Raw genomic sequence first — 13,777 nt, 5'->3', positions numbered from 1 at the left:
ACCAGGTGGGCCTGGGGATGGAAGCAACTGCAGCTGTAGCTCTGTAAGCAGCCTCAGAGCTGCACCACCTCCACTGCCCCTGGGGCTAGGGCCGACCGCATACTCCTTTCACTCCAATTTAGTAGTTTTTCCACTAACCTGCTCTGTTGTCTTTGTTGTTTGTGGGTTGAGAAGTCTGGTAACTGCCACAGCTTAATGATTCAGGGCCCTACCACCTGTTCCACCTGGCTCCCAGTGTGGTTGGTCCTGGTGCATCCTACGCTGGGCTGTGCTCCACTCCGAGCTCCGTCTGATAGACCCTTCCCAGCAACCATCCAGGCTGTCCTGGGCTGGATCCCTGCTTCCCTCTGCTATTTTGTGGGTTCTGCAGCTCTAGAATTTGTTCAGAGCCATTTTTACAGGTGTTTGGAGAGAACTGGGGGAGAGTTTAAGCAAGTCCCTGCTTTCCAGCCACCATCTTGGCCTCCTCTTCATCATTTCTTATAGCACATTCATCTAACAGCTTCAGCTGTCCCCCAAGTGATAGGTACTGCCTCATTTTCCAATTTTCTGCTACTACAAAAAGAGTCATTATAAACAATTCTGTACATGTGGGTCCTTGTTTGTTTCTATATATTGTATCCTTAATCTGTTTCACTGATCAACCTATTTCTTAGCTAGTATCAAATTGTTCTAATTTTTTCATCTAGTTTGAGATCTAGACTACTGGGCTACATTCTTTACTACTTTTTTTTTTCATTATTTCCCTTAAGATTTTAGATCTTTTATTTCTTTAGATGAGTTCTGTTTTTATTTTTTTTCCTAACCCTATAACCATTTGGCATGGCACTGAATGAGTCAGTAGGGTAGCATTGTCATTTAGCTTGGCCTACTTATGAGCAATTAATATTTCTCAGTTATTTAGATCATCATTTGTATAGAGTGGTGTGTAGTTGTAGTAGTTTAATTCTTGTGCATGTCTTGGTGAGTAGACACCCCAGTATTTTATATTTGATGTAGTAATTTTAACTAGAGTTTCTGTTTCTATCTCTTCCTGCTAAATTTTGTTGGTAATTGTTGGTAACATACAGAAATACTGATGATTTATGCAAGTTTACTTTATATCCTGCAAGTTTGCTGGAGTTCATTGTTTCAGTTAGGTTTTTTTTTTAGTTTACTCTGGGATTCTCCAAGTAAACCTTTCATGTCATCAAAAAAAAAGTGACCATTTTGTTTCCACTTTGCCTATGCTTATTCCCTCAAGTTCTTTTTATTATTTGTAGTTAGCCTTTCTACCATTGCATTGAATAGTGATAATTGACATCCTACTTTTTATCTTATCAGAAATGTCTCTGATTTATCCCTATTATGAATAATACTGACTCTATGTTTTAGATATATGCTATTTGTCATATTAAAGAAAGATACATTTTTTTCTATACCAGGAATGGATGTTTTATCTTGAAAAAAACTTTTTCTTCATCTATTGATAGATGCTCTTGTTTGTTCTTATATAGTCGATTATGCTTATAGTTTCTTTTGAATCTGCCCCATATGCCTGATATAAAATCAACCCAGTCATGGTATATCTTTTGATGTATTATTGTTGTATTCTCCTAGCTAAAATTTTATTTAAAACTTTTGCATCCATGTTCATTAGGAATATTGGTCTATGTGTAGTTATCTTTCTCTGTTAGACCCACACACCATTCTGTGGTTTGATTTCTGGTTTAGATATCAAGTATCCTTTCTCCCCCCCTCCCAGTTCTTTCAAGCAGCTTTTGTAGCTTTAAAATGTATTGTTCTTTAAATGTTCAGTAGAATTAGCTTGTAAATCCATCTGGTCCTGGGTTTGTATTTTTTTGTTTTGGGAGCTCTCATGGCTTTTTTGTTTTCTTCTTCTGAGACTGAGTTACTTTAACCTTCTATTTCTTATTATGTTAATCTGAATATTTTATATTTTTGTAAATATTCATATCATCAAAATGGTTTACCAAATAACCTCAGAGTTAGAAGAGACTTAAGAAATCATCAGGTCCAACCAGTGCCCCAAGCAAGAAGCTCCTGTTAATACACCAGGCAAGTGATCATCCGGTCATTGCCTGAAGATCCTTAATGACCCACTAATTTCCAAAGCAGCTTGTTATACTTTTGGATACCTTTAATTATAAGTAAGTTTTCCTTTAAATGAACCCTGAATTTTCTCCTCTGTAACTTCCCTAAAATGTTACAAGTTCTTCCTTCTGGGACCAAGTAGTACAAGTCTAATCCTCGTTCTGGGATGGCCCTTCAAATGCTTACTGACAGTTGTTATACTTTCTAAATCTTTTCTTCTCTAATATAAACACAATTCCTCATTTGATATAAACTCAAGTTCTTTTTACTTTTGTGATCATCTTCCTCTGAACAAAGCTTATCAATGTCTTTACTAAAACATCATACTGAGAACTGAGCATCATACTGCAAGTGTAGGGTAGAGTATAGCAGGACTGTTACCTCCCTAGTCCTAGAAACTATATGTTCATCTAATTATACTATTCTCTGGCTCATCTATTTCTATTTTTCTCCCAGTAATTTCATGACTTTATCCAATGCTTGTATTAAGCTTTAAAAAGGAAGTTCTTCTCCTCTGAAAGATCATGTAGTAATCTATGTCTTACTATTACTTTTTGCCTGACACTTTTGGAAAATATGTAAATAAAGTTGGGGCAGCTAGGTGGCGCAGTGAGTAGAGCACTGGCCCTGGAGTCAGGAGGACCAGAGTTCAAATTTGGCCACAGACACTTGAACACTTCCTAGCTGTGTGACCTTGGGCAAGTCACTTAACCCCAATTGCCCTGCCTTCCCCCTTGCAAAAAAAAAAAATTAAAAAATCAAGTCAGTTGCTCTTATGTTCTTACTCTTGATTAGTTGCTTCAGTATCTTTCTTAGTATTTCTGCTTAGTATATACTCAAAGGCATTATCTTCTAATCACTCAACCATTACCAATTTTGTTGATTTTAAATGGTAAATTTTAATTGTGATACCACATTTCCTTCGTACCATGTAGTTATTTCTGAAGATCCTGCTTATTTTGACATATAACTACATTTATAATATTTTACCGGGTTCAGCAGGTTCAGCAGATAGCTTTGATTTTACATAGTAAATGTGTTTCAAATAATTTCAGTTTCCTATTGATATCTCTTATAAAAACCTGAATATTCCATTGGGAAAAATATCATCGGTTAAATATTTAAAACTTTTGGTAAGGAAAGGATTAATGTTTGCCATCATGCCAAATTACCATAAAATACATTATAACTGACATTAAAAATGTTTTACCTCCAGTGATGCTGCTTCTCTTGAGTTTCCCATTCCTATATAGTCACTCTGTTCCCCATGCTTAAAACTTTAGCGTCTTCTTTGGCTCCTCCTATTCCTTCACTTCCTACATCCAGTCAATTTCCTATTATGCTATAATCGTAATACATTTATTCTTTTATCAGTCATGATGTATTTGAAAGGATCACTAGACTCTGGGTTCATATTCTAAACTTTAACCGTCGTTCCTACCAACAAGTCAGTTACCATCTTTTAAAAGTCATCTTCAGTAACCTGATTTCCATCCTCTAGAATCTCTGCTATTTAATCATCTTTCACACTGGCTCCTAGATTAATCATACTAATGCTCAGATCATGTCATGGCACTGTTCCAAAATCATTTTTAGGTGTTACTGGGACAAAGAGAATAAACAGTTTAGTAACTTGTCTTGCATAATTCAAAATTGTTTCCTAGGGTAATTAGACTTTTCAAATTCATTTAACCCTCTTTACATCAGTTTGTTAAAATGAGCTGAAGAAGGAAAGAGCAAAGCGTTCCAGAATCTTTGCCAAATGGCGTCATGAAGAATTGGACATGACTAAAAACAACTAAACAAAACAACATCTTCTCTCAACTTTGTTCATTCGCTGGATACGAACAAACCTCAGGACTGTTTTATTTTGCATTCACTTGTAATTAGTCATTTGGGGCATTTTTTCCATGTACATTTTTTTCTGTTAAATATAGTTCAGAGCCATTGACAACATATTAAATAATGGCCTTTAGTCATATTTTGTTGTTCAGTCATTTTTCAGTGGTCATATATATTTGTGTTAATTTCTTTTTTATTTTGGATGTAAAAATTTTATTAGACTCTCTTTTCATTCTAGTGTTGATTTTGTTTGTATAAAACTTTTATCATTTACTGTAATAAAAGTTGTGTCTTTTTATCTATTGAATTTTAGATATTGAATTCTGCCCCTCACCATAGATCTGAAAGATGCATGCTTCCATTTACTTATATATATGACGTGGCCTTTATGTTGTTTAATCATTTGGAGCTTATTATGGCATGTGGTACACATTATATTCAGCCAAAATACTTTAAAATTAAAATTTCAGTTTATATAAAACAGCATATTTTCAGGATTTATATATTTGAAATTAAGAAAACTATTTAAATAAGGTTCATATGTATTTTATAGTGCTTACAATTTTGGTTACTTTCAAAAATAGTAGAAACTTATGTAAAACAGTTATTTTTATCACTTTGTGGCTACATGTGTAGGCTTCCATTAAAATAAATAATGTTCCTGGTTTGTTTGGGTTTTTTTTTGAACTTTTGAACACTGTCTCTGTTGTAATTGGTGACCCTGAAGCAGAGTTTGGAGTAAAAAGAAGTAACAATGGGGAAGAGAGTGCCTGTTTCTTTAATACTATAGAACATATGGTTTAAAGTATCTTTCCTTTTAGCCTAAAAACTTCATCTTAAGACATAAACCAAATTCAGCTATATTTGTTTCTTTATACAATTGTTGGATCTCCTAAAGACCTTTCCATGACAAATGCAAATTTTACATAAGCAACATTCATGGAGGTTAAGCATGTTTGGGAACAGAAGCTCTAAACTTGTTTTAGAGTACTAAAATGGAACGTAACAACAATATTCATAGGTCACCTGGCCCCACTAGAGCTAGGATAGAAGTAAGGTATAAGGTGGAGAGCATTCAGTCTGGTGTGGTATTCTTTATAAAGTATTTGTTTGGTGGCCCAGAATTTAACTTAGAACCATAGTCTAGATGTTTTAGGAACTGTATTGATTTTTCCCTAAATCAAGAATTGCCAATAGTTCCACTTATTATAAGAGATACTGGTATGCTTAATTCCATAATTCAATATATGTATGTTCTTTGTGTTTTACTGCAGCAAAAAAGTGGATAGGTCATGGCACGCTTAACAAAGAGACGGCAAGCGGATACAAAAGCTATCCAGCATCTTTGGGCAGCTATTGAGATCATTCGAAACCAGAAGCAAATTGCTAACATTGACCGCATTACAAAGTAAGTAGCATTGCATAGTAAACATGTTAAATGGATTTTTAAAATATAACAATCTCTTTGTGAACTCTGTAGAAAAAGATTTAAAATAAATCAGTATTTACAAACTTCATTTTTATAACATAGGGATATTACATAGAAAATAACTGACAGATCCAAAACAAAAACTTCTTCCCAGGTTGCTCTTAAGCAAAGAGGGTACCTCTCAGTTTACACTCACGGGCTTGGCCCTTTTTGCCTCCATCTCTATTTATATCAAGACTATCACCACTAGCCAGATCTGTTTTTTTTTTCCCAAGGAAAATAGCAAATGGAAATTGGAGAAGTTCTACACATTAGAAAATATCAGAAAATATAAAAGGGTGAAAGAACTTTTTGTTGGAACCAAGATGAAATCTCAATCCAAACTAAGAGAGAAGTCCCAATCTCACTTGAGGAAAACCTTTAAGTCTCTAGTTAACAAGCATTTATTTAAGCACAAACTATGTGCCAGACACTGTGCTAAGTTCCTGGGATACCAAGAAAGGGAAAAACCATCCCTCCTCTCAAGGAGCTCACAGTCTAGTGAGGAGGCTACTAACCGTCCGGATCCATGCATCTCTGTAAGAATTGTATCTTCTGCCAAAAAGCTCTTCCATCAACTCCAGCTGTCATATTGGCACATTGCGTTGCCATCAGCAATCCCTTCCACCAAATATATCTCCTGCATGGACACCAGCAGACAAAATGTCTGAGGAGCAGAAACTCAGTTTATACTTCAATATTGTAAAATTGTAGAATTTATGAATGAGAAAGGAACCTAGAGAGCATTTTATCTAGTAATAAGCACCTGAGATAGAGCTGGCTTTGAAATAAATGTTTATTACAGCTCATTTTCTAAGTTTAATATGTGGGTAGACAGTTATGGCTTTTTAATATGAAGCAGCTCAAAGTAGTAAAAGCAAAGCGCAGCGCCCTGTAGACACGCCATAGCACAATACCGAACTGTGTGGCAGAGCCGTAGACTGGCTAGAGATCAACTCTATTAGATTACCGAACTAATGTGCCGTGTCTTGGTTGGTTTTGTCAGAAACAGAATGGATAGTAAAGACATTGGACAGTGTGTAAAGTGAGGAGATAATAATGAAAATGCCAGTAGGTCCTATAAGCAGTGGAAAAACCAAGGGACAGTCTTCAAATCAGATCGATCCAAAAACACTTATTAAGGGCCTACTGTGATCAGAGAGCATTGTGCTAGGCACTGGATGGAGTACCACGTTAGATAAGACATGGTCCCTGCCTTCATGGAGCTCATTCTGTAGTAGAAAGGTATTACAGGTGCATACATGATCATAATACAGAAATATAAAGTACTCCATAAGATCTACAGGGGAAAAGTCGTTATTGAATGACAATGTTCAGCAAGTTTTCCTAACAGAGATGTCATTTGAGATATAGCATATGTAAAACAATTTGCTAACCTGAAAGTGTTTATAAATTTCAACTTGAATATTATTTGAGTTGAATTTTAAAGAAATTCAAAGGAGATGGGGTTGGGGTACCGTATTAGGCTTAAGGATCTGTGAGCAACAATATAGGTAAGAAAGTGTGGGACATGTATAGGGGATGGGAAGTAGCTCAGTGTGTCTGAAGTAGAGATTGCCTAGAGGAGAAGACATATGGAATAGGCTGGACCAGAGTAGTGCCAGTTTGTGAAACATCTTGAATGTTTTCTTATCTTTAAAATGACAGGATGGACCAAAGTGGCCCTGAGGCTTGTAGGTTTATGATCTTACAAGCCTATGATCAATGATTTACAAATTTGTAGTATATCTCTATTGTCAGAGTTCATAGAAGCAGACTTGCAATTTGTTCTGTTTAGGTTTCTCAAGAAATAAAAGTTAGTTCTAAATTCTTTAATTTTCCTCATTTGAAAAAAAAATTCAGGTTTTGTATTGAAGACCATAAAAGAGAATATGGATAGTTATATTACAGAGTGTTAGTTGAAATCTGTTTCTTATATTTATTGAAATTAAATATGTCTTGGCTAATATGGAAATATATTTTGCACGACTTCACATACATAATCAATGTCAAATTGTTTGCCTTCTCAAGGGGTGAAGGAGGGAAAGACTTTGGAACTCAAAATTTTAAAAAATGAATGCTGAAAGAAAAAGTGTTAAATGAAATTGGGAAATGTTTCACAAAATAAATAAAAGTATATTTTTAAAAAGAAACTAAGTATGTCTTTAAAATGTTTAATCCTATTTTGTACCACTGAAGAGAGTATTTCATTATGTACTATATGGTAAATATTTATCTTGATAAAATAAATTCGAAATTATATAGATATTTTAGCAGTTCGATTTTTAAATACAGTTCATGTTGGCCTTCTGATTTCAAAACAATATTTATAAGGGTTTTAATAATATAAAGTCCAAAAGAATCCATTTAAATTAGAATGGCTGTATAAAGAAACAATTATCACATCATCGCAAAATCGAGAGGTAACAGCCACATACTATAACAAGTCATTATCTCTGACTTATCAATTGAAAACTTCCATATTTTTAAGTCTGAGATGTAAAAACAATTTCTATTCATCACCTACTTTCTATCTCTAACTAAACAAATTACTATTGTAATAAAAAAGACCTATGAATATCTGATTTTGAAGTTCAGAACATATTTCAGCTTTAATAATTATTAGCAATAATTATAAGATGATTTTATATTTCATATTTTTTTATTAAAATGTTGTTTTTCTTACACATGAAGTGGCTTGGGTTTGCTTTATTTTTATAAAGAAGAACTGGAAGCAGAGTTACGATAACATTTGCAACTAGCAACATTGAAAACAACTCACCAAATATGGGCAATTAATATTGGATTGGCAGAGTAGTTTGATTCAAATTATAGTAGTAGGTTAGGACAAGGATTAATTCTACTTATTGCTGCTTAAGAAAATGTGATTTCTAATTTATTGTTGAACATGCCATGTTGAACAATGAATTCTGGAATTCTTACTGATGTTCCAGATAGCATAAACCAAAACACGAAGTAAGAAAGTTCTTTTCAACATGTGCAATAAAAGAAGTTGCCTTTGGTGTTATTACTAGATAACTTTTACTAATTAATCATACCATTTCCCTTTGCTTAATTAAATAAATGAAGTTTTTTCCTGTTACTTTTTTAAAAATCTGAATCTAACAAAGCCCAAACAAAACCCTAAGCCCATTTCCAAAAATAAAATCTTCTTAAATTAGTTTACATTGATATTTTTCCTCAGAGTTAAAATGAATATAGTATAATTTTGATGTAATTGTTCTTCATGGCTTTTTAAAAAATCTTTTCCCCCTGTTGTGAGTGGTACTGTTCTTATTGAAAATTCAAAAAGCTTTTAAATATTTATAATACTAAGCTTAAGTAATTATCAGATGAAATTTTTTGATAAGGAGACCAAATATAAGTTAAAGCTAAAAAGCTTTTATTATTTAAAAATATACTCTGACATTCAAGGGCCTCTTCCCAATTTGACATAAGCCTTCCAACTTTATCTTTCACTACTCCCATACTCTACCCACCTTTAAACAAATACAGGAAAAAAAAGTCCTTGTAATAAATATCCCTCCCTCTACTTTAACAAGACTGGTTTATTCATTGTTTTACTAATATCCCAGGTACATTTATACCTTCTCTTTAATGTGTTTTTTCCATACCCAGAATAATTCTCTATTCCCTCCTTTCCTCTCACCTTCCTTTTCAACTATCCAGATTCTATCCATCCTTTAAGGTTCATTTCAAATCTTACCACCTTCATGAAACATTTTTATGAGTATTAACAAACTAAAGTGATTTCTCCCTCCTCTGAATTCCTAGAGTACTTTCAGTTTCTTGTCAGTCTTTAGATACTTGGTCCTATATCATCTTCTGACAGCTATTGTATTGTTGTCTTATATCATGAGCTTTTTGTATAAATATGTCCATCTTCCCACCTAGTTAATAGGTTTAACAAACTTGAATGATTGCATATAAAATTGTGAATATATATATTGAAATTAACACAATATAGCTACTTATCTATATCCCTTTCTGAACTTACTGCTGGTCTTTTTAAAATGTATTTTAATGTTTCATTGTTATTCTTTTATTCTCTTTATGCATCACTGTCCTCACTCTCTATGGACTTCCTCTCCCTCTTTTTATCCCTTCTGTGTAATCAATGAGTATTGCATTGCAAAAGAAATGACCACATTGACTGTGTCTATAAATATCTGCCTCTTTTTGCACCTCTGATCAGTCCATTGCCTCTCTTCCAAGAGAGGGAAAGCATATGTCATCATCAATCTTCTGAAGTCTTTCCACATTATTTTAATTTACATTATTGTGCAAATTATTTTTCTGGTTGCTCTTATAATATACTCTGCATCAGTTTGTGCAAATCTTCTCAGGTTTCTTTTATTCCATCATTCATCATTACTTTCTGAACAATAATATTCCATTATTTTTATATACAACAGTTTATCCATTCCCCAGTTGGTGGGAGACCTACTTTGATTTCAGTTTTGGCTACCACAAATAATGCTGATATGTACATTTTTAGGCATATGGGTCATTTACCCCTATCTTTGACTACTTTGGAATATTTCCATAGAAGTGTCATTTCTGGTCAAAGAAAACTGTGCGGTATAGTGAATTTTATTACTTCTCCCTACATACTGTTAACTGTTCCACAAGTGCAATATGTTATTTCCCACACGTTTTCATGGGCATAATCCACATCCTTTAGTTAGCATGCGTTCCTTTATTTATTCCTTTTAGATTTCTTATTTTCCTTCACAAAATCTTACTCCATTCCTCATCACCGCCTGGAGGGAACCCAGTGGATTCACAAAGGCTATGCATGTGAACAGTAAGCTTTGGTAGAGTCAGTATGTTGGAAAGGTTTTAAGTACATTTTTGGCATATAACAGACTTATGTCCACTTTGCAAGAAACATCCTGGCTAGATGTGTAAGTAAGCTGATAACGAACAAAGTAATACTAAATGACTTTAGTCCATCCCTGCAGTGACAATTGTAGAGTGTTGGGTAAGAATGCAGAGGGTGCTTAGAATCATAGTTTTTAGACTGTATATATTCATTGGTACTCTAAATGTGAGATTTTTGTCCAAAGATCAATAAATGGATATGCCACCAGAGTTGGAAGACAAGATTGTTGCAGCAACAGGGAAGAGTGGCTTATAGGTTCTCCGTGAAGAGTAAATAAAGGAATTGATGGAGTTGCTTTTGTTGTGTGTTCAAAGGCAAGAAGAAAAATAATTTCTTGGGATATTTATTCATCTACTACCACAGTACTCATAATAAATATTAGCAAAAAAGAAGACCATAAAAATAAAAGTTAATGCTCCATCTGTTGTAGAGAATGAATAATTAGAGAGAAGTTCTACAGAGAACTTGATAAGTTCCTCCAAAGCAAGTCAGCTTGTATTTTGATACGTGGTGACTTCATTGTAAAGGTATAGGAATAAACAATATACGCTGGAAAACGTTTCACACTAAGGTATGAGAAAGATTAAAAACTTAGAGACTACACAGAGGCTTTGTGCTTCTACATGACAGATACTTTCTTTGAGAAAATTAGAAGCTGTGGGACATGGCACACAATGAGTAAAATTATCAAAAAAATGAAATTATATTTTCACATGGGGAAAACATTCTTTTGTGGAAGTCATTCTGAGATCAGCCATCTTTGCACAGCCATGTGTATAAAGTGAGACTGACTTTTTAGAGCAAAGGTCAAAATTAGTGTAAAAGTAGGACAAAGAATCACTATGTAAACAACTACAACTTGACCAAAAAGTGAGAAATGTTTGAGAAAGGCCTTTGATACAAAAGTTTCATTTAGAAATTTAACTGATATTTATTATTTCCCTTTACAGGAATACTCTTCCCCCCACCCCAAAAAAAACCAAAGCAAAGCAAAACTCAAACCTTAATAAGCAAATCTTTTGAATTACTTACTAAGCAGAGATCTCGGGGCAGCCAAGGAATCCATCTCTTTAGAGTAAAACTTGTTTGTATTGGCAAAGATGTCTAAAGATGAAAATGATAAGAGTTTCAGGGCCAGTGGGAAAATAGACACTTTAAGGCTCAGTTTATAGAGCTGTGAATTGTCCAAACCATTAGAAAAGAATTGGGAATTTTAACTTTGCTAGATAAGACTAAACTAGTAGCCAAGTGATACTATTACAAGGACACAAAGAGAAAGGCTATACATGTGTATGCCTTTATGCATATGTGTATGTAGAGAGAACATATAATTGCTATACTTTTATAGTATCAGAGAATTAGAATGGAAGGCCATCAATTGGGTAATGGTTGACCAAACTGTGACATATGAATGTGGTGAAATATTATTGTGCTGTAGAGAACAACAGTTATGAAGAATTTATAGAAATTTGGAAAGACATGTGTCAACTGATACAGAGAGAAATGAACATAACAAGGAAAAGAGTTTATCCAATGACCAAAATAATGTACAGGGAAACACCATTGAAAGATTTTAGGACTCAGATATCATGACTAGCTCTGACTTCAGAGTATGCCTGTCTCTGGCATTTGAGGAGAGAGAGGAGGGAGGGGGTTCTAAGTGTGAAGTAGTTTTCAGAGCTTGTCTAGTTGTGCTTTACTGTAGTGTAGTTAGGAGGGTTCAGTAAGGGGGAGGCAAAGCATCAATGGAAATAGCAATACAAAAAGAGAATCAATAAAACATTTTTAAAAAATCTTTGTACAGTTTAATGAATAATGATGAGACTATGAGCAGTATTGCCTCTTAAAATGATAAGTAGCCCTGAAGAGAAAAATCAGTTTAATGAAAGCTAGGCAAAATAACCAGCTAAGCAAAGCCCCTTGTAATGGACTGTCTTTTAAGAACATGAATGCATTGTTTCATTTTTTTGTGTATCTGTGTTCCTAGCACTTAGCACAATGCCTGGCACATAATAGATATTTCATAAATGTTGGCTGATTGATTGTTGAGTGAAACTAGACTGAGGAAAACAAACAGATTGAAAATGAAAACAAACTGTTCCTGATGCCTGGAGCACACTTCAAATGCCACCCCTAACATGAGGCCTTTACTGATCCCCTCACCCGCTGGTGCCTCCCCACCAAAAAGCAAAAGCCTTATACTTTATTATGTGATTTGTTTTTTTTTCCCCTTTGTATCCCTAATGCCTAACACATCAGGCAGTGTGGCATTAATAACAGGTCTCAAAAGCAGGAGTTGTATCTGAGTTGAAGCCCTGTCTCTGACATGCTGGCTGTGTGAGGCTGCCCAAGTCACTCATTGTATCAGTAAGTCAAGATTCAGACCTCGAAGATGACCATGAACATCCCTGTGTAGTTCAGAATCGCAAAGTATAAGAGATTTTCTGGGTAGAAGGCAGGTGAAGTATAATATTTATTTAGGCACTAGAGGATCAAATCTCAAAACCAGTAATTCCAATTCAACATAGCAACAATTGTATTCCAAAACTGTCCACCTCCATGTAACAACAAAGAAATTAAAACACAGTGTTAGAGCAAAGAACCAAGTCATCCTGTAACCTTCCCCCCTGCTGGGGCCTTCCCATAAACACTCATGAATCCCAACTTTCTGCTTGCCTAAATTCTCTCCCCCCTCAGTTCTCTGGTCTCCACTCTCCATTCTGCACTCTTGCTACAGCTCTCTCAGTTCTGTAGCTCTGTCATCTCAGAGTTCTCCTTTGGCTGAATTCTGAAATTTTTTTTAAATTAGATTTTTTTATTTTTAGTTTACAATACTTCTACATGTTCTTGAGTTTCAAGTTTTCTTCCCTTTCCTCCCCTCCCCCCTTTCCCCAAGATGGCATGTAGTACAATATAGATTCTACATAAACCTTCGCATTAAATTTATTTACACAATAGTTGAGTTGCAAAGAAGAATTATGACCAATGGAATGAATCATGAGAGAGGAGAAACAAAACCAAAAAAGAAGAGGAAAAAGAGAGCAAATAGTTTGCCTCAATCTGCATTCAGACTCCACAGTTCTTTCTCTGGATGTAGCTAGCTTTTTCCATCATGAGTCCTTTGGAGCTGTCTGTGAGCCTTGCATTGCTGAGGAGAGCCAAGTCTATCAAAGTTAGTCATCACAGAATCAATATGTCTGTGGTTGTATACAGTGTTCTCCTGGTTCTGCTCCTCTCGCTCAGCATCATATCATGTAGATCTTTCCAGGTTATTATGAAGCCCTTGTCTTCCCCATTTCTTACAGCACATTAGTATAACATTACATTCATATACCACAACTTGTTCAGCCATTCCTCAATTGACAGGCAACCCCTTGATTTCCAATTTTTTGCCACCACAAAAAGAGCTGCTCTTCTTGTACATACAGGTCCCTTTCCCCCTTGTGTGATCTCTCTGGGATATTAGC

At 34.8% G+C, this 13,777-nt stretch overlaps 1 protein-coding gene across 2 annotated transcripts in view; it reads left to right on the top strand.

The window, feature by feature from the left end:
• Window positions 1-13,777, top strand: part of ZMYND11 (zinc finger MYND-type containing 11) — a 154,016-nt gene that overhangs the window by 59,919 nt on the left and 80,320 nt on the right. For both annotated transcript variants that reach the window (XR_005010530.1, XM_036762064.1), the window contains exon 2: window positions 5,211-5,344. Coding sequence is in view for 1 of the 2 variants with exons in the window: in XM_036762064.1 (XP_036617959.1) it covers window positions 5,229-5,344 (116 nt within the window). In the remaining variant the exon portion in view is untranslated. The remainder of the gene's footprint in view (window positions 1-5,210; window positions 5,345-13,777) is intronic.

The sequence above is a fragment of the Trichosurus vulpecula genome, chromosome 5 (genome assembly GCF_011100635.1).
Source record: "Trichosurus vulpecula isolate mTriVul1 chromosome 5, mTriVul1.pri, whole genome shotgun sequence".
NCBI classification, from domain to species: domain Eukaryota; kingdom Metazoa; phylum Chordata; class Mammalia; order Diprotodontia; family Phalangeridae; genus Trichosurus; species Trichosurus vulpecula.
Note: the sequence above shows the minus strand (reverse complement) of the source record. Positions and strands in the feature narration are given on the sequence as shown.